This window comes from Oncorhynchus keta, chromosome 24 (genome assembly GCF_023373465.1).
Source record: "Oncorhynchus keta strain PuntledgeMale-10-30-2019 chromosome 24, Oket_V2, whole genome shotgun sequence".
Lineage (NCBI taxonomy): Eukaryota > Metazoa > Chordata > Actinopteri > Salmoniformes > Salmonidae > Oncorhynchus > Oncorhynchus keta.
This window is the reverse complement of record NC_068444.1, coordinates 28409667-28429011: the sequence shown is the minus strand read 5'-3', so window position 1 is coordinate 28429011 and position 19345 is coordinate 28409667. Positions and strand designations below refer to the sequence as shown.

General features: G+C 43.6%; 2 protein-coding genes across 3 annotated transcripts in view; one reads left to right on the top strand and one right to left on the bottom strand.

Annotated features, from left to right (window-relative positions):
• LOC118402921 (uncharacterized) overlaps window positions 1-17347 on the bottom strand; it is a 33371-nt gene extending 16024 nt beyond the window's left edge. Inside the window, exons 1-5 of the mRNA XM_035801291.2 lie at window positions 17268-17347; window positions 16753-16866; window positions 16415-16667; window positions 14698-14843; window positions 13953-14168 (exon numbers count right to left, since the gene is read on the bottom strand). Of these exons, the coding sequence (XP_035657184.2) occupies window positions 13953-14168; window positions 14698-14843; window positions 16415-16667; window positions 16753-16866; window positions 17268-17347 (809 nt within the window). The remainder of the gene's footprint in view (window positions 1-13952; window positions 14169-14697; window positions 14844-16414; window positions 16668-16752; window positions 16867-17267) is intronic.
• On the top strand, window positions 13979-19203 carry faap100 (FA core complex associated protein 100). Of its 2 annotated transcripts, none has more exons than XM_035801276.2 (8): window positions 13979-14134; window positions 14462-14583; window positions 14676-15640; window positions 15736-15892; window positions 15991-16960; window positions 17286-17393; window positions 17487-17573; window positions 17757-19203. In XM_035801276.2, exons 1-8 carry the CDS (start codon window positions 13979-13981, stop codon window positions 17886-17888), a joined length of 2697 nt encoding a protein of 898 aa, XP_035657169.1. In that variant the 3' UTR covers window positions 17889-19203. The 2 variants fall into 2 exon arrangements, with proteins under 2 accessions (XP_035657169.1, XP_035657168.1); XM_035801275.2 differs by having other exon boundaries at window positions 15712-15892.
• Window positions 19204-19345: the final 142 nt, after the last annotated feature.

Sequence of the window (19345 nt, the reverse complement as noted above, 5' to 3'; positions counted from 1 at the left end):
TATTTTATGTGCACCAGGCGCATAAGTCTCTCGCTCTCCCTTTTACGCATGGCTATTACGCACATCTACTAGTGCACAACACCAACATATTGTAGCGATCCGCAATGCTTAGGGTGTTTGCCTTTCACTCCAGTGACCCGGGGTAGCTTCTCTACCCCAACATTCACTACAATTTGTCAGCAGGTTTAACAGCAGATCCTCACATTCCAAGTTTATATAATCAGTTCTAACAAATGATAAACGTATCTTCAGATAATACATTTTTTAACTCAAAGATATGCCTGTATTTACAGTGCATTTGTAAAGTATTCACACCCCTTGACTTTTTTCACATTTGGTTAAGTTACAGCTTCATTCTAAAATGTATTCAATGAATTGTTTTCATCAATCTACACACAATACTCCATAATGACAACAAGGTTTTACATCAATTTTTTCATGAATTTTTACAAAATTACATAAGTATTCAAACCCTTTGCTATGAGACTCGAAATTGAGCTCAGGTGCATCCTGTTTCCATTGATCAACCTTGAGATATTTATACAACTTGATTGAAGTCCACCTGTAGCAAATTAAATTGAATGTACATGATTTGGAAAGGCACACACACATGTTTATATAAAGGTCCCACAGTTGGCTGTGCATGTCAGAGCAAAAACCAAGACATGAGGTCGAAGGAATTGCCCATAGAGCTTTGAGACAGGATTGTGTCGAGGCACAGATCTGGGGAAGGGTACCAAACAATTCTGCAGCGTGGAAGAAGTTTGGAACCACCAAAACTCTTCCTAGAGCTGGCGACCTGTCCAAACTGAGCAATCAGAGAGGTGACCAAGAACCCGATGATCACTGGTAGAGCTCCAGAGTCTCTCTCTGGAGATGGGGGAACCTTCCAGAAGGACAACCATCTCTGCAGCACTCCACCAATCAGGCCTTTATGGTAGTGGTCAGACGGAAGCCACTCCTCAGTAAAAAAAGGCACATGACAGCCCACTTGGAGTTTGCCAAAAGGCACCTAAAGACTCTCAGACACTGAGAAACAAGATTCTCTGGTCTGAGGAAACCCAGATTTAATTATTTGGCCTAAATGCCAAGCATCATATCTGGAGGAAACCTGGCATCATCCCTACGTTGAAGCATGGTGGTGGCAGTATCATGTTGTGGGGATGTTTTTCAGAGGCAGGGACTGGGAGACTGGTCAGGATCGAGGGAAAAATTAACAGAGCAAAGTACAGAAAGATCTTTGATGAAAACCTGCTCTAGAGCACTCAGGACCTCAGACTGGTGGCGAAGGTTCACCTTTCAACAGGACAACGATCCTAACCACACAGCCAAGACAATGCAGGAGTGGCTTCGGGACAAGTCTATGTACTTGAGTGGCCCAGCCAGAGGCTGGACTTGAACACGATCAAACATCTCTGGAGAGACCTGGAAATAGATATGCAGCGACATTCCCCATCCAACCTGACAGATCTGCAGAGAAGAATGATGTGTCAAACTTGTAGCGTCATACCCAAGAAGACTCAAGGCTGTAATTGCTGCCAAAGGTGCATCAACAAAGTACTGAGTAACGGGTCTTAATACTTATGTAATGTCAGCTTTTTTAAATAATTTGCAAAAAAATCTAAACCTGTTTTTGCTTTGTCATTATGGGGTATTGTGTGTACATTGATGAGGGGGGAAATGATTTAGTACATTTTACAACAAGGCTGTAACATAACAAAATGTGGAATAAGTCAAGGGGTCTGAATACTTTCCAAATTGACATTATACGAGACGTTTGACCTCAATGTCACCTGATGCATGTTCTTCTGCATTATGATTTTTCTAGCCAAGTTACAGGCTGTTAAGAAATAACATTCTCAGCATTAGTATAGACCTATTTTTGAACCAGTGACTTTTCAGTTACTGGCCCAAAGCTCTAACATGTGTTATTTTTATTGTAATGTAAAAGTATTTCAGTGTTTATAATGACTTTAAGAACCTGTAATAATACTCTAAGACCAATAAACTAAACTACAATACGGTTCAAAATATATATACTAATATGCAGAAATCGCTAGGCTATCGGTTAAAAAATAAATAAATTATTTCATCTTTATTTAACCAGGTAGGCTAGTTGAGAACAAGTTCTACTTTGCAACTGCGACCTGGCCAAGAAATAAAAGCAGTGTGACACAGACAACAACAGAGTTACACATGGAGTAAACAATAAACAAGCCAATAACACAATAAGTCAATGACACAGAAATAAAGAAAGTCTATATACAGTGTGTGCAAAAGGCATGAGGTAGGCAATAAATAGGCCATAGGAGCAAATAATTACAATTTAGCAGATTAACACTGGAGTGATAAATGAGCAGATGATGTTGTGCAAGTAGAGATACTGGTGTGCAAAAGAGCAGAAAAATAAATAAAATAAAAACAGTATGGGGATGAGGTAGGTAGATTGGGTGGGCTATTTACCGATGGACTATGTACAGCTGCAGCGATCGGTTAGCTGCTCAGATTGTTGATGTTTAAAGTTGGTGAGGGAAATAAAAGTCTCCAACTTCAGCGATTTTTGCAATTCGTTCCAGTCACTGGCAGTAGAGAACTGTAAGGAAAGGCGACCAAATGAGGTGTTGGCTTTGGGGATGATAAGTGAGATATACAGTGGGGAGAACAAGTATTTGATAACCTGCAAAATCGGCAGTGTTTCCTACTTACAAAGCATATAGAGGTCTGTAATTTTTATCATAGGAACACTTGAACTGTGAGAGACAGAATCTAAAACAAAAATCATGAAAATCACATTGTATGATTTTTAGGTAATTAATTAGCATTTTATTGCATGACATAAGTATTTGATACATCAGAAAAGCAGAACTTAATATTTGGTACAGGAACCTTTTTTTGCAATTACAAAGATCATACGTTTCCTGTAGTTCTTGACCAGGTTTGCACACACTGCAGCAGGGATTTTGGCCCACTCCTCCATACAGACCTTCTCCAGATCCTTCAGGTTTCGGGGCTGTCGCTGGGCAATACGGACTTTCAGCTCCCTCCAAAGATGTTCTATTGGGTTCAGGTCTGGAGACTGGCAAGGCCACTCTAGGACCTTGAAATGCTTCTTACGGAGCCACTCCTTAGTTGCCCTGGCTGTATGTTTCGGGCCGTTGTCATGCTGGAAGACCCAGCCACGACCCATCTTCAATGCTCTTACGGAGGGAAGGAGGTTGTTGGCCAAGATCTTGCGATACATGGCCCCATCCATCCTCCCCTCAATACGGTGCAGTCGTCCTGTCCCCTTTGCAGAAAAGCATCCCCAAAGAATGATATATCCACCTCCAAGCTTCACGGTTGGGATGGTGTTCTTGGGGTTGTACTCATCCTTCTTCTTCCTCCAAACACGGCGAGTGGAGTTTAGACCAAAAAGCTCTATTTTTGTCTCATCAGACCACATGACCTTCTCCCATTCCTCCTCTGGATCATCCAGATGGTCATTGGCAAAATTCAGACGGGCCTGGACATGCGCTGGCTTGAGCAGGGGGACCTTGCGTGCGCTGCAGGATTTTAATCCATGACGGCGTAGTGTGTTACTAATGGTTTTCTTTGAGAATGTGGTCCCAGCTCTCTTCAGGTCATTGACCAGGTCCTGCCATGCAGTTCTGGGTTGATCCCTCACCTTCCTCATGATCATTGATGCCCCACGAGGTGAGATCTTGCATGGAGCCCCAGACCGAGGGTGATTGACCGTCATCTTGAACTTCTTCCATTTTTCTAATAATTGCGCCAACAGTTGTTGCCTTCTCACCAAGCTGCTTGCCTATTGTCCTGTAGCCCATCCCAGCCTTGTGCAGGTCTACAATTTTATCCCTGATGTCCTTACATAGCTCTCTGGTCTTGGCCATTGTGGAGAGGTTGGAGTCTGTTTGATTGAGTGTGTGGACAGGTGTCTTTTATACAGGTAACGAGTTCAAACAAGTGCAGTTAATACAGGTAATGAGTGGAGAACAGGAGGGCTTCTTAAAGGAAAACTAACAGGTCTGTGAGAGCCGGAAGTCTTACTGGTTGGTAGGTGATCAAATACTTATGTCATGCAATAAAATGCTAATTAATTACTTAAAAATCATACAATGTGGTTTTCTGGATTTTTGTTTTAGATTCCATCTTTCACAGTTGAAGTGTACCTATGATAAAAAAAATTACAGACCTCTACATGCTTTGTAAGTAGGAAAACCTGCAAAATCAGCAGTGTATCAAATACTTGTTCTCCCCACTGTACCTGCTGGAATGTGTGCTATGGGTGGGTGTTGTTATCGTGACCAGTGAACTGAGATAAGGTGGAGCTTTACCTAGCATAGACTTATAGATGACCTGGAACCAGTGGGTCTGGCGACAAATATGTAGCGAGGGCCAGCCGACTAGAGCATACAGGTCGCAGTGGTGGGTGGTATATGGGTGGTATAAGGTGATTTGGTAACAAAATGGATGGCACTGTGATAGACTGCATCCAGTTTGCTGAGTAGAGTGTTGGAAGCTATTTTGTAGATGACATCACTGAAGTCGAGGATCGGTAGGATAGTCAGTTTTACAAGGGTAAGTTTGGTGGCGTGAGTGAAGGAGGCTTTGTTGCGAATAGTTAATTTCAGTTTGTGACAAAACAAGCAAATGTAAAGTGTAGAGAATCATTGTACCAGCAAACCCCAGTGGCGCAGCGTTTTAAGGCACTGCATCGCAGTGCTTGAGGCATCACTACAGACCTGGGTTTGATCCCAGGCTATGTCACAACCGGCCGTGACCGGGAGACCCACGAGGTGCCGCATAATTGGGCCAGCTTCGTCTGGGTTAAGGGAGTGGTTGGCCGGCTGGGATTTTCTTGTCTCATCGCACTCTACCGGCTCCTTGTGGCGGTGCAAGCTGACGGTGGATGGTGTTTCCTCTGACACGATGCGGCTGGCTTCTGTTCAGTAACCCAAAATATAGTATTTTCAGCTAGTGTACAAAACAAGTTAAAACCAAAACTTAAGAACGGGAAACATGAAAATAGCACACACAGAACAGATCTACCGCTTCTTAGACTTGCTTTCAATGAGAATGACATATTTATAACTCACGTTTCGATTTCAATTTGGTCAGGTCGCGTTACAGATTGCAGCTACACTGTTTTAACCAGTATTTTTCAGTTACAAGCTCTAGTGATGGGGAAACAAAGCTTCCTGATACATTGAGGCCTTTGAGCCAAATGTGTCGAAAATAGGTAAATTAGACACTGATCAACAGTGTACACAATAGTGGCTCCTGCTGGTCAAAAGAATTTAGAGCAGCCAAATTATTATAGATTCAGAGTTTCTAAACCCAGAGTTGCAACATCGAGACTTCCGGGAACGCTTGCGAAACAGACCAAACATACCAGGCTGCTCCACGCTCCAGCCAAACTCGATCCACTCCAGCTCCACTCCGAGACAGTAGTAGAACATGTTATTATTCCAACCTCGTGAAAGCGACAAACTGACATAACTGACAAACAACTTTATATCAAAGGAGTACCTTCATTTTGTCCACAAAGTTGATGACTAAAGTGACTTATTAGGAATTTTCAAATGTGACTTCGCTATGTGGCCATCAATGGGAATTGTCTTTCTCAGTCATGATTCAGTTAAACTGCAGTACCTAAGTACTAATGTAAGTGCAGTCAAAAGCCTGCTTCCAGACCAGAACCCTGGCCCATTAGCTCGCCACCATCAGCACAACAGGCAAAACGGTTTCCAATTGTTACCACTGCCACAAAGCCAAAATCTTAAATTCATGAAAACATTTGCCTTTTGGTTATGTGCTGAGTGATTAACCAAAACGTTGGTTATTTTTCGGGTTTTAATTAAACAACTAATTGACCGACGTCATTACATTTAGTAGATTTTTTTTCTATGAGCTCAATGTGCATATCGCAGTTTCTTTAGAGCAGAGATTGCTAACCCTGTTCTTGTAATGCCTGGGTTTTGCGCTACCTGACCCAATGCATAGTGCCAACTGTACAGTTTGATGGAAGAGAAATAATGGTCTGGGGCTGTTCTTCATGGTTCAGACTAGGCTCCTTACCAGTGAAGGAAATTCTCAATGCTACAGCATACAATTACATTCTAGTGCCCAACCTCACTAATGCTCATGGCTGAATGGAAGCAAGTCACCGCAGCAATGTTTCAACATCTAGTGGGAAGCCTTCCCAGAAGAGTGGAAGCTGTTATTGCAGCAATGGGGGGACCAAAACCATATTAATGGCTATGATTTTGGAATGTTTTGGGATGTTCAACAAGCAGGTGTCAACATACTTTTGGTCATGTAGTGTATCTCTACCTGAAAATACATGATATAAAGCCTTGTTCACATTGGCAGTTTGAAGTGACTCAATTATTATTTTTTTAAAATTGCTTATCCGATTTGAATCTCTTCTTTTTCCTTCAGTCTGAACCACCAAAAAGCCCATGGAATCAGATATGGGGCAGCAGGGTAGCCTAGTGGTTAGAGCGTTGGACTAGTAACCGGAAGGTTGCAAGTTCAAACCCCCGAGCTGACAAGGTACAAATCTGTCGTTCTGCCACTGAACAGGCAGTTAACCCACTGTTCCTAGGCCGTCATTGTAAATAAGAAGTTTTTCTTAACTGACTTGCCTTCAGTACCTGTAAAGGTTAAAAAAATATATATATATATATATATATATATATTTCAAGTCACATTTCCCGCCTTGGTAGGTGGTTTGATGTCATATACAAATCTGATTCCTAGCATTGCGACTTGTGTCTGAATGGTCAAATCTGATTCCTAGCATTGCGACTTGTGTCTGAATGGTCAAATCTGATTCCTAGCATTGCGACTTGTGTCTGAATGGTCAAATCTGATTTATTTGCCCTGAAATGGTTTTTAGATTTTTTTTGGCATATCTTGTTGCTTGCTAGCTAATTTGTTGACAGTTTGACAAGAACATGTGAAAGCTAACTAGGTTATTAATAACTTACAAATGAGTGAATCTGCTAAACAGGTGTGGTTAGCCAAGTTGGATCATCTTATCCTTTTAGGCTTTAAAAGTGTTCTTACACTATGATTTCGAACATTCAAAGTAATCAGGAAACATCCATGAAGTCGGAAGTCTGAGATTTACCAGTTCCAAGTTGTTTTGAACATGACAAAAGATGCCAGAGTTTCCGACTTGGATGACCAATCAAAACGATTTACCTCGCTTTCCCCCTCCCCAGAGTTCCCAGTTGTCTTGAACAAACCAAAGTCAGAGATTTCCAAGTTCCCAGTTCTTTTGGCACAACATCAGAGTTGCCAACTCTTGCTGTCCTAAAAGTCACTAAATAATGTCCTCACCTAATTTGCATAATTGGCCATGTGCATGTAATTGTGATGGACGCTGTAGGAGAGAGGAATAACTTTGTGGGAAAGACAAAAAGTTTGTAAAAAACACCCTAAATATGTTTAGAACTACAAATGAACTTTCTTCTGTCGATTCTTGTTTTTTTTATGTCACAATTCCAAACCTCCTCCTTTATCTGGGCTTGGGACTGGCAAAAGTGACCCAAAAGAGACACTCAGGCGGAGTTACTTAGTTGTTTATTTGATTTTTTTGTTTCCTTAATTTGTTTTTTTTTTAACCTTATGTTCCACTTAGGAACCTACAATAAGTCACAGTAAAACATTTTTAAAAATGACATTTTCTTTGTATACAATCTACATTAACAATCTAAATGGACCAAAAAGAGACAATAGAAAAAACTGTCAATGGCAATGTGAAAAAATTATGGTAACTAGTCTGGCCCTAATTCAGGTTAATTGTTTTTTTCCCCCAGACCCCCCTCCACACACGCACAGGCTGTGCTGGCTCACAGAAAGAGTGGGTGTTCGTCATTTTGGCAAGGCTCTCTATGGCAGGTTCAGCAACTGAGGGAGCTGACTTAAATGAGTAAGCAGCTGATGTGTCAAAAAGCTGCAAAACATTATCAGTGCTCATAGTAAGCCTCACCAGACAGCTTCAGTACCTATCAAATGTACAGGATGGAGTTAAGGGTCTGCAAGGACATGCGATTTCTAAGTTTGCTACGTGGCAAGGACAACACAGACACAGCAGCCATGGCAAGTTCTTGAAACGGGTTGATGTCAGCTGCATCCCTGAACTTCCAAATCTCACTCCAGATTCCCAGTGTGTTTTGTGTCTCATTCCATTTACTAAGATGGATGGCACGCCATTGCTGGACAATCTTGTCTATCTCTGCAGGGGAGTAGCCAAGGAGCTTGGCTATTTTTTTCTATTCCTCCAGGGCTCTTATTGTGCTTTAGAGTTTCCTCCACATTGAAAACTGACATGTACTGCAATGCTTCGATGTTGTCCGGCAGTCTCACCCTCAACTCATTAGTGAGGGAGACAGTGAAGGCTACACACCGCTTTCGGACATTGTTTTCATCCTCAGGCGCAAGGTGGAGCTCAGCTGCCCTTGACTCAAAGAGGTAAGCAAGGTACGGTTTGGGACTGATGTATCCATCTATTGGCCCTTGGAGTACATCAAAATGTGCCAGTGGATTCAGCACTCTGCTGCTCACAGACTTGATCAGGCTAACCAAGCTGTCAAGTAGCTTAAGAGGATCTACTTGCTCTCTCTCAAAAGCCTTGATGGCCAACTGTACCTCAACCAGCATTGACTTAAAAAAATCAGATACAATATGTTTTGAGGATCACTGTACATGGAGTATAAACCCTCAGCCATGTAGCAGTGTTCACTGGACTTGGTGACTGCAAAATGCAGCCTAAGCTCCTCCCACTTGTCCAAAATGCATGAAACCGCGGGTTCAATGGAGAGCCAACATGTGGCACACACACCTTGGTTATCTGTAAAGGTTTCTCCCCACAGTTGATGGTCTCATATATGGCCTTGTAGGCCTCCCTACGCTTTGGAGACACTGAAAACCAGTTATAAGTCTCTCGTACCAAGTACTCCTCACTACGGGGGGTGGTGTCATTGGAAGCATGACTTACAGCAAGCTGCAGAGAGTGGCACACAGCGAATAAGAACCAGATATTTGAGGCCATACTCCTCCTTCAGCACTTTATGTACCCCATTGTTAATCCCCGTCATAACAGAGGCATTGTCAGTCCCTATCTCCAGGAGTTTCTCCTTTTTAAGACAACACTTCGAGGAAAGCCACAACAACACGGGCTATAGATTTGACATCTCCTCCCTCCAACTCAACAAGCCCCAGAAATGTTGATACAATTGTCTGCTTGGTGTCACTAAAGTACCTTATCACAACCCCCAGGTACATAGAAACACTTACATCCGTGGACCCATCGAGGAGGAGGCTGAAACGCTGGTCACCCACATCGGCGACCAACTTTTTCAGAAAGTATGGTGCTAGAACACCATTAATCATTTCTGTGCACTTTGTCCTGTGCATTTTGAAGTGGGTAGCAGCAGTGGAGTCTGAGAAAGCAGCTCTACATGTTTCTTCAATGTGATCACATGCCAGCATGGAACAGTGTTCAGCGATAGCTAATGCCATGGTGGCCTCAGCATTTTTTGCAGAGTCAATTTTTTAAAACCATAAATGGCAGCTTGTTTTGGGTGGAACTGTTATAAGGCTTTGCCTTTTGAGTATGTTTTTGAGATGTCAATACACGGCTTCAACCAGCCTTTTAATTCAGGGTTTGATTCCCACTCCTTTCTGTATTTTTGAGTGTACAGTTTAGACATGAGCTAGCCAGCTAGATGTTTAGCTTATGTCACAGAGAGGCACACACAGTGGACAAGGTGAGTAAGTGACTGAGGCTGTGTGAGTCAAATGCATTAATTTATTTTAGACAAAGATCATTTTGCATCCCGCCCTGGGCGGGATCAGCCAGCAGAGGATGGGGCCCAAGGCAGCACCCGTGGCTCATTGAGAAGAGTAAGAACGATATGTGCTTTCACGTCAGTCTCAAAGTCTCCAATAAGACCAGAAAAAGTCGCTAGATTTGTTGCTAGTCGATTTAAAAAAAATGTGTCGCTAAGTTGGCAACACTGCACAACATTACTAGTTACATGTTTCTGGCGGCATTCTTTCGTTCACGTTACACACATTGAAATAAAGGACACAAAGAACCAATTTAGGGTTCTTTAGCGATAAGTTGTCCAACAACTCACTCTGGGTCATCTTCTGTCTCCCAGCCCTCCAGTTCTTTGAGACAGAAGAAGCACTTGGCTAAGTCCGGGCCAGAGTATATGTGAGCGGAGCGAGAAGCGAAGCTTGCCCAATTTTACTGGAGTGCGGAGCGAGAGACCCAAAGGCTGGAGTGTCGGCCTTCTCACCAATTCCAATTGTGCTCACATCACAAGCTCAGGACATGCCAGGCCCCGCATGCGTTTGTAGTCTATGTGTGTGGTGCTGTAGACCCTTGCTTCAGCTACTGTCATGGAGTTAGCTAGATATTTTCATAAAGAAATTGATAAAACACACATGTGCAAAATTAAGGTGACTTACAAAGATGAGGACCGAGAGGAAGAAAGGGATGTTTGACTAAAATATAATCATTTTAAACCTTGCTTACATTTGTATACGATCATGTGTCGATCATGTGTCTCTCTATTATGCATGGGAATACTTGGGAACAGATTTCTTAAATTAAAATCACTGAGCTGATTTCCTGGTGCTTTTGTAGTCTTTTATGTCCAACAATGAAAATTCCACAAAGGTTTTTTAGTTGTTGCTCGGAATACTTGGGGGGTCAAATAAAACCACCAACAGCCAAATTCAGCCCGGGGGCCGCCAGTTGGAGAACCCGGCCCTAGACCCACTTCAATTTCCATACCACCCCAATAGACCCACAGTCGATGCAATCGCCATCGCACTGAACGCTGCCCTATCCCATATGGACAAGAGGAATAGCTATGTAAGAATGCTGTTCATTGACTACAGTTCAGCCTTCAACACCATAGTACCCTCCAAGCTCATTATTAAGCTTGGGGCCAGGGTCTGAAACCCACCCTGTGCAACTGGGTCCTGGACTTCCTGACTGGGGCCGCCCCTAGGTGGTGAAGGCATGAAACAACACCTCCACTACGCTGATCCTCAAACAAAGGGACTCCACAAGGGTGCATGCTCAGCCCAATCATCAAGTTTGCAGACTGTACTAGGCCTGATTACCAACAAGATACAGCCTACAGTGAGGAGGAGGTGAGGGCCCTGGCGGAAAATAACCTCTTCCTCAAAGTCAACAAAACGAAGGAGCTGATCGTGGACTTCAGGCAGCAGAAGGAGCACACTCCCATCTACATCGATGGGACCGCAGAGGAAATGGTGACAAGCTTAAAGTTCCTCGGCATACACATCACTGACAATCTTAAAATGGTCCACCCACACAGTGTGGTGAAGGCACAACAGTGCCTCTAACTTCAGGAGGCTGAAGAAATTCAGCTTTGCACCTAAGACCCTCAAAAACTTTTACAGATTCACCATTGAGAGCATCCTGTCGGGCTGTACTACCCCCTGGGCAGCAACTGCACTGCCCTCAACCGCAGGGCTCTCCAAAGAGTGATGCCGTTTGCCCAACGCATCACAGGTGGTACACTGTCTGTCCTCTAGCACACCTACAGCAACCGATGTCACAGGAAGGCCAAAAAGATCATCAACATCAATCAACATCAACCACCCGAGCCACGGTATGTTCACCCCTCTATCATCCAGAAGGTGAGTAAAGTAAAGGTGAATCAAAGCTGGGACCGAGAGACTGAAAAACATCTTAAGGCCATCCGACTGTTAAATAGCCATCACTATATGGCCATTAAATAACACAGCAGCATTTAAAATTAATGTAGAGGATATATTTAGAGGCCTGTGAGCTAGGATCTCTTTAAGGGGAGGCCTATAATAAATAAATAATTATAAAACACAAATAAAGTTCTAAAATATTTCCATTGTGTGATAGCCTAAATTGCAATGCCTACAAGGCCTATTTTTGTGTTTGGATAGGCCTAAATGAAAGATTGAATTATTAATTACTAAAGACCTTTGGATAATTCTGATACTTTTGAATACACACATGGATTTCAATAAACACATGAATAAGACTGTTCCATTCTCTTTGATTTAGTTCCTATTGCCACTCAGACAAATTACAGAATGGATGTCAGACTGACTGAACTGAATGAAGGATGATTTAAATGTTAAAATATGTTAGAATGATGAGTTGCCCACATCAAGCATGCTCTGCACTTGATTTGGCTAGTAGGCACATGGGCCTACATTCGAGTATAATGACTATAGCTGCATGCCTTCAGAAGGGCATCTTCTGAGGCTGAGGGGTACTTTTCCAACGGCTCATGGTGCTGCATGGAGATCACAAGCTCGTCACCTGGGCAGCAGTGTCACAATTGAGAGATTAGCCTATACGGAGACTACCTCAGACCACTGAACAGTTATTGAGAGATTAGCCTATACGGAGACTACCTCAGACCACTGTGAACAGTTATTGAGAGATTAGCCTATACGGAGACTACCTCAGACCACTGTGAACAGTTATTGAGAGATTAGCCTATACGGAGACTACCTCAGACCACTGTGAACAGTTATTGAGAGATTAGCCTATACGGAGACTACCTCAGACCACTGTGAACAGTTATTGAGAGATTAGCCTATACGGAGACTACCTCAGACCACTGTGAACAGTTATTGTAAAGTGTGGGAATAAGTTTATGGGAGATTTAGCCTAACTGTAACCTCTCCCTTGTTCATTTCAAAGTCCATATGTTCATGACCCGGTTCATATAAATCATATCAAATTATTTTACATTTAAATTAACCCCTCCTATAGAATATGCTTTGGCAAGATTATGAGTGATTAAATAAATATCAAAATATTATATAAACAAATATTGAGTGGCAAAGACTTCAGTGGTCATATATAATTCAGAGTCACCAAACATATATTCTGTTTCATTATTCCTAGTATATACACACACTACTGGTTATGATTGCAGACAGAACCCAGAGAATTGGATGGTACAATGTTGAATTAGTCACATTTTGAGAAGGTGCATACATGGGGGTGTCCACATCACCCAGAGACATGCCCATGCTGTAGAGATACACCTAGCAAACTTCACTGTTGTAGGCATAATACAGCTAGTGCCATCTAGACTTGCGCTGGCAAACAAATCCATTACATTAGCTACCTAAATGTGACGTAAACTCAACTGAGGAGTAATAGAGACTTTTAACTTGAAAACGAGCAGGATACTTATTTTTCCGGTTTCCCCGACTTCCGTTTTTTTATATACTGGGTTAGGCTTGTTCGTGTAGCACTCCTAACAAGTGGTTTGGTGTACGTTTTTTTTGTGAGAGGAAACTGCCAAAACTCTGAAAGGCATTATTGTATGTCAGAATTTCAACAAGATTTGTTCAAGCCTAAAATGTTAGTTCGTAATCGTAACCTGGTGTTTGTTTGTATGTTCACAGATTAAATTTCACGTTTACGTGTAATGTTTCACGCATGGCTTTTCTTACTGATCCTAACGATACGTACGTTCAACCTTTTGCCAGCTATCTGGCTCCGTACATAACGCTTTCAACCAAGACTTTACAATAACTAAAAGCTTACGATCGCATCGCACTAAAACGTGTTCTAAAATTTGGCCTGCGATGTTGTGATTGCTTGGAGGCTCATGACGTTATACGTTGGGTATTGGTATTTGAGTAATGGATTTTTAAAAAAGTTTGGAACGCTGATTGGTCAGAAACAACACATACGGAGTTTTGCATCCGTCAACAACCAGTTTGTTTTTTTCAATCAAGCTACAGCACTGAAACGACCTAAACATTGGTATTATGGACATAACTAATTAGTAAATAAGTTGCTGATATCATAACTTTGACTGCACAATACATTTCCTAATTGTGACTATAAAGATAATTTGAATAATCTTTCTTGGTTGAATAATCTTTCTGACCTGTTATTTTTCCAGTTCTCTCGGCTATGGAGGCGAGATGTGCTGTTGTTGAGACTTGGGCTGAGTTCGGATGTCCTTCGCCGGGTACAGCTGCTAAAGTGATCTGGTCTGGGGAAGATGTGTTGATTTGCACTGGGGGCGACGAGGTGTCGGTCTTCAACACACAAGAACTGAAACTGACGGTAAGGCTGAATCTCAAACCATACACTTCGCCCGCTTCAATTAAAGAACAACAGGCAACACATTCACTCAGGTGAATAACAGGTGAACTGATTATTGATGAACACTCAGGTGAGTAGCAGGTAATATAATGACAAGGAACTGATTATTGATAAACACTGAAATTAATAGCAGCAGGTGATACAATTACAATAAACAGATTATTTGTGAACAGGGGTAAATAGCAGGTGAACTGATTATTGATTAACGCTGAAGTTGCAGTAACAGGCTGTCAAATATATCTGATATTCTTCATGGACAAGAAACACTCATCTTGTCTGTTATTCCAGGCTGTTCTTCAGTTCCTGAGTCCAGTGTGTCACATGGTGCTGAGTGAGGACAAGCAGTCTGTCTATGCTGTCTGTGAGAGTGATGGGGTGTACTGTGTCAATCTACCAACTCTGCACCCTAAGTATGAACCTCTTCATTTGAACTATGGAGACTGACCATGCAAAAATGACATGTATATTTGATTACCCTCTCCCCCTTGTCCTGTCTCACCAGGTCTCCCACTCCCCCAGCTGACCAATCCCCTGGCCCTGCTCTGATCAAGGTGTCGTCTAATTCGCTGGCAGCCAGAGACGAGGGGGTGTGTTCTCTGATTGAGGTGGGAGGGTCCGGTGGGACCTTGGTGACCGTCTCCCTGAGAGACGCAGCCTGGTGGTTTACTCTCTATAAAGCAGCTGACCACCAGAAACTGACTCAGTTTAGTCTACCTGTCGTTTCAGTTGGTCACGATGTCGAATCAGAGGAAAATGGTTCCGCAGGACTGGTCATGAGACCTGTGTTAGCTTGCGTTTACAGCAGTGATGCACCACCCTTATCATCTTCATCATCCTCAACAACAACAAAACTACCACCTTTGTCATCATCATTAGGCGTCAAACATTTTCTCCTGGAGCCTCTCCTCTTCAAGCTCCTCTTCGGCGTCGACGCTGCCCTCATTAACTCCCCCATGATCCTTTGCGGCCTGCCTGATGGGCGTCTCTGCTCCCTCCCCTTACTTCTCCCAGGACGATCAGGCCCCTGCGTTAGAGTTCTACACAGCATGGAGCAGCCAATCATGTTTATCGGAACCACGACCGGGACAAATTATGGTCCACAGTGTTTGGTGGCAGTAGGCCAATGGGGGAGGGTGGTGCTGGTCAGAACCTGTGAAGGGGGGCCGGAGGAGGGGGGCAAGGTAGCAGCATTAACAGAGGGGTGTGTGTCGGGGCCTGTGGTGTGTGTGTGTGCAGGCAGGGAGGGCCTGTACTACAGCACAGGGTCAGATCTTCTAGCCCTGGATCTCCCAGGGGTGCGAGAGGAAGCTCCAAAGCCAGAAGAGAGCCTGGTGGTCGGCCACGGGGAGAGGCAAGGCCAGGGACAGGCCATGGTGAAAGCAAGGGAGTCTGCTACCCTACAGAGTCCTGTCAGCCTTAATGTCTGCAGGGTCATTGCCCTGGCTGGGCCCTCACACAATGCCTCAGGTAAAGTGTGTGTTCAGCTCAACCAATATTTTCTGCAACCGATCTTTGTTATCAAGTTTGTTTTCTTTCAGATCATGTTTGTGTGTGTGTTACAGGCATAGTGCAGTTGGTGGCTTTGTCTCTCCGGGGGAGGCTCCAGCGTTTAACCCTGCCTAAGGGGACAGAGACAGGGGGCATACCCAGGCTCCCCTTATCACAGGTGGGACAGAGAGTGAGGGACCTCCTTGCAGCCATTGGAGATGTGTGTGAGAGGTGAGGAGGCATGCAGTAGATTTAACATGTTTTATTCAGATGAATAGTACTTATTTAACATGTTAATTTACTTGTATGTGCTCTTGCTTGTCCCACAGAGCATCTGTGTTGAAAAGCACCATACAGTCCAAAAACCACTCCCTCAGACACCTGAATCAGGTGCTCAATGTCTGCTGCCTACTGCTAGCAAATCAGAACAGTGGAGAGCAGCTCCTGGTCAGCAAGAAGCCAATCAGGTGTCACGTTGTTGCCAAGTGGAGCCGCCTGCTACAGAGAGACTCCCTGAATCTGACCTGTGTTCTGGCCAATTCTAGTCCTTACATTCTAGAACGGAACTGGACGTTCTGTGTGAGAGTTCTACCATTATCCTACCCTCTTCCTGCAGGGGGGGTGAACACCTCTCAAACATTCTCATTCCCATTCCAGAAACTAGAACCGGGTGGGAGAATGGAAGTGTCGTTGCCCCTAACAGTGGCGGGGGACACATCTTTCCCTGTGACGGTTAGCTGCTCGCTCACCTACTCCCTGCAAAGCCTGCTGGGGTCTGAGGAGCTGTCCCGCCTCCTGGCCAATGGGGAGCTGGCATCTCGTCTGGGATTGGAGAGTGGATGGGTCAGTCTGCCCCTTGACACGCTGACAGTGGATTGGCTGGATGCTCTGCAGGTGACCGGGACCACGCCCCCTCACAGGGACCCAAACAGACCCCCCATTTCCCCAGATACCGCCTCGATGGATATCGTTGAGGCCTTCGTGAGCACCCATCGGAGCAGGGGTTCTGGGAGGGGGGATGGAGAAGGAGGAGGAGAGAGGATGGTGGCGTCTGATGGGGGGCTGTTTTCAGCAAGCATCAAGGTCTCAACAGAGCTACTGAGAGGGACACTAGGACTGGAGCCAGCAGGCTCTGCTGGCCCTTCTCAGGGTGTGTGTGGCTCTGTGCTGGGCTGGCTGCTGTCACAGGGGACAGGAGGAGAGGACTGGAGGGGCAGAGGGGACAATGGAGGACAGGAAAGCTCTGTGGTCTACGCCCGGTGTCTAGGGCGACACACTGTCAAACTCACAGCCAAAGAGGTGTGTATTTATTTTATATTTTTTACATATCATGAAAACATGATTGTATTCATACTGGGTGTGTCAGTTGTGGTCCTTTAGCTCAGTTTGTAGAGAATGGCGCTTGTAACACCAGGGTAGTGGGTTTGATTCCCTGGACCACTCTTACATAAAATGTATGCATGCATGACTAAATCTCATTGGATAAAAAAAAAAGCTTCTGCATTTATTATATTATTATAGTTGTATCCTTTTAGACTCACTTTAAGGTAATGTTTAACTTTCCTGGGAGACTATTGTATGAGGTATGTGTTCAGAATGACTGTACCTGTATGTTGTTGGCCAGGTAACTGTAGGGGACACCAGTGTTAAGGAGGCTGTGGAGGTGCGGGTGCAGTGCTCCTCCATGGCAGCCGTGTGTGGACTACACCATGCAGTGTTAAGCCGTGTTCAGGTAGGGAATCCCAACATGTGTGATAAACATTTGTGCCTGTTTGCTACATCAAACTCTCCCCCCTTACACCCTGTGTGTTGTGTGTGTTGAAAGGCTCTTCTCCAGGGTAATGCTAGCACACAGGAGTCCTCTATGGGAGTCCAGGGACTGGGCTTGAGACAGGCCCTACAGCGGGCACAGGTGAGACCAGACTAACAACAAACTACCTGGTAACATAAGGGTTGAAAGAAATACTCAAACACATAAATCCTCAAACACACAAGAAACAGACAATCTGTAGTATTTTCTCAACTTTTCTCTGTGTCTATAGCCTTACCTCTTTTTCCTGTTCTTTATCTTCTTCCTTCTCCTCCACCCTGCCAGGTCCTATCTGAGCATCTCCAGGAGGCTCGTATCCCAGAAGCCATTGGACTGGGGATGACCACGGGACAAACCACCAAGACACTGTTCAGCGTTTACAGGCAACTCAGAGAGAACCCCCTCCTCATCCTCTGACACCGTTACCATCCCACGTTACGCTCCTCATACACAACATCCTCACACACAACATCCTCATCCACACATTTACTTCATTCTCAGCCCCACACTCACTATCCAATACATCTCCTGCAAAGGAGAAATAAATGACTGTTTGTCTCCCTCTGCTGTTTTAGTACACAAACAGCATTTATTTATTTATGTGAACGTTTGTAAAATAGTACATAGCAGGTAGGTTGTGTGTGTGTGTGTGTGGATTAAAATGTACCTGTAAAGTTAGTTAAAACAACGGATTTGAAGAGTCACTTCACTGACAACATTATCCACACACGAAACACAACTTTTACACATCTCAGAGATGATTTTTATTATAGTTTTTCAAAACTTTTCAGAAATTAATATTAGAAAAGGATAAAACAAAAGACAAATGAAGTATGTATCATTGCCAAGTGACAGGCTGTAAATCACTAGCACTATACTCTTTCTAGGATGGTCGTGTAGTTTTGTTACACCTGATGTGTTACTGTTTCGATTGTGGGGAAAAGCCTGTAAAAATCTCAAACGACACCCATTACACTCCTGTATCCCATATAGAGGGCTCCTACTTATCACCTGAAGCCATTACTCTATGTGTCTGTGTTTAGAAGTGGGCCTACTGCCCTACATGGGGAAGAGGGTAACGTTTGAGATGCAGCTGCCTGTCATGCTTGTTAATGTTACGATGCTAAGGAAGCTGTCCGCTAATGATGACTCAGCTACGATGAATTGATGACTTTCTGAGTTTATTATTACACACCTCTATACACTGTCACTTGCTTAGAAAGTCAGAATTGGCAAAACGACAGGGAAGAATGGAAGGGAACAATTTGTAAAACCAGAGAATCAAGTGAGAGAGGGGTGGAAGAGAGTGTAATAGACAATTGGTTTAAGGCACATTGGTTTTACACCAGTGTCTCTATAGGTATTTGTAGCATTGTGTGTATGTTCTGGAGTATTTGTAGCTGCTGTAGTAATAATGTATACCATTTAGCAGATATATTTATCCACAGGGACTTACAGTCATGCATATATTTTACATATGGGTGGTACCAGGAATCAAACCCACTATCCTGGCATAGCAAACACTAAAGTGCCATGCTCTACCAACTGAGCTACAGATGACCAGTAGACACTTCAAAACTGAAAACCCAAGCCATGTCAACTCCTCTATAGCCTCATTTATACCTGGCGCGAACATGTGTCCTCTTTCCTGATCTTTTCCACATTCTGATTGTGCCCACATTTTCAGAAATATGTCTACACGTGGTATTAAAATGTTTCTCTTATCCATCTACTGTGACTACATTTCCTGGTCCCTCCCTGTATGCAAATTATTTGACAACTATTCTTTTCAAAATAATATTTATTTATTTATTTTAAAGGGGCAATCAGCACTTGCTCCATCCATTTTTGGACTTATAAATTTAGGATATGTA

Excerpts from the sequence above, each read along its gene's own strand:
- faap100 (XM_035801275.2), top strand. The coding sequence starts at position 13,979 with ATGGAGGCGAGATGTGCTGTTGTTGAGACTTGGGCTGAGTTCGGATGT. Across the intron at positions 16,961-17,285 it reads TCAAACTCACAGCCAAAGAG|GTAACTGTAGGGGACACCAG; the intron begins GTGTGTATTTAT and ends GTTGTTGGCCAG. Across the intron at positions 17,574-17,756 it reads AGGCCCTACAGCGGGCACAG|GTCCTATCTGAGCATCTCCA; the intron begins GTGAGACCAGAC and ends CCACCCTGCCAG.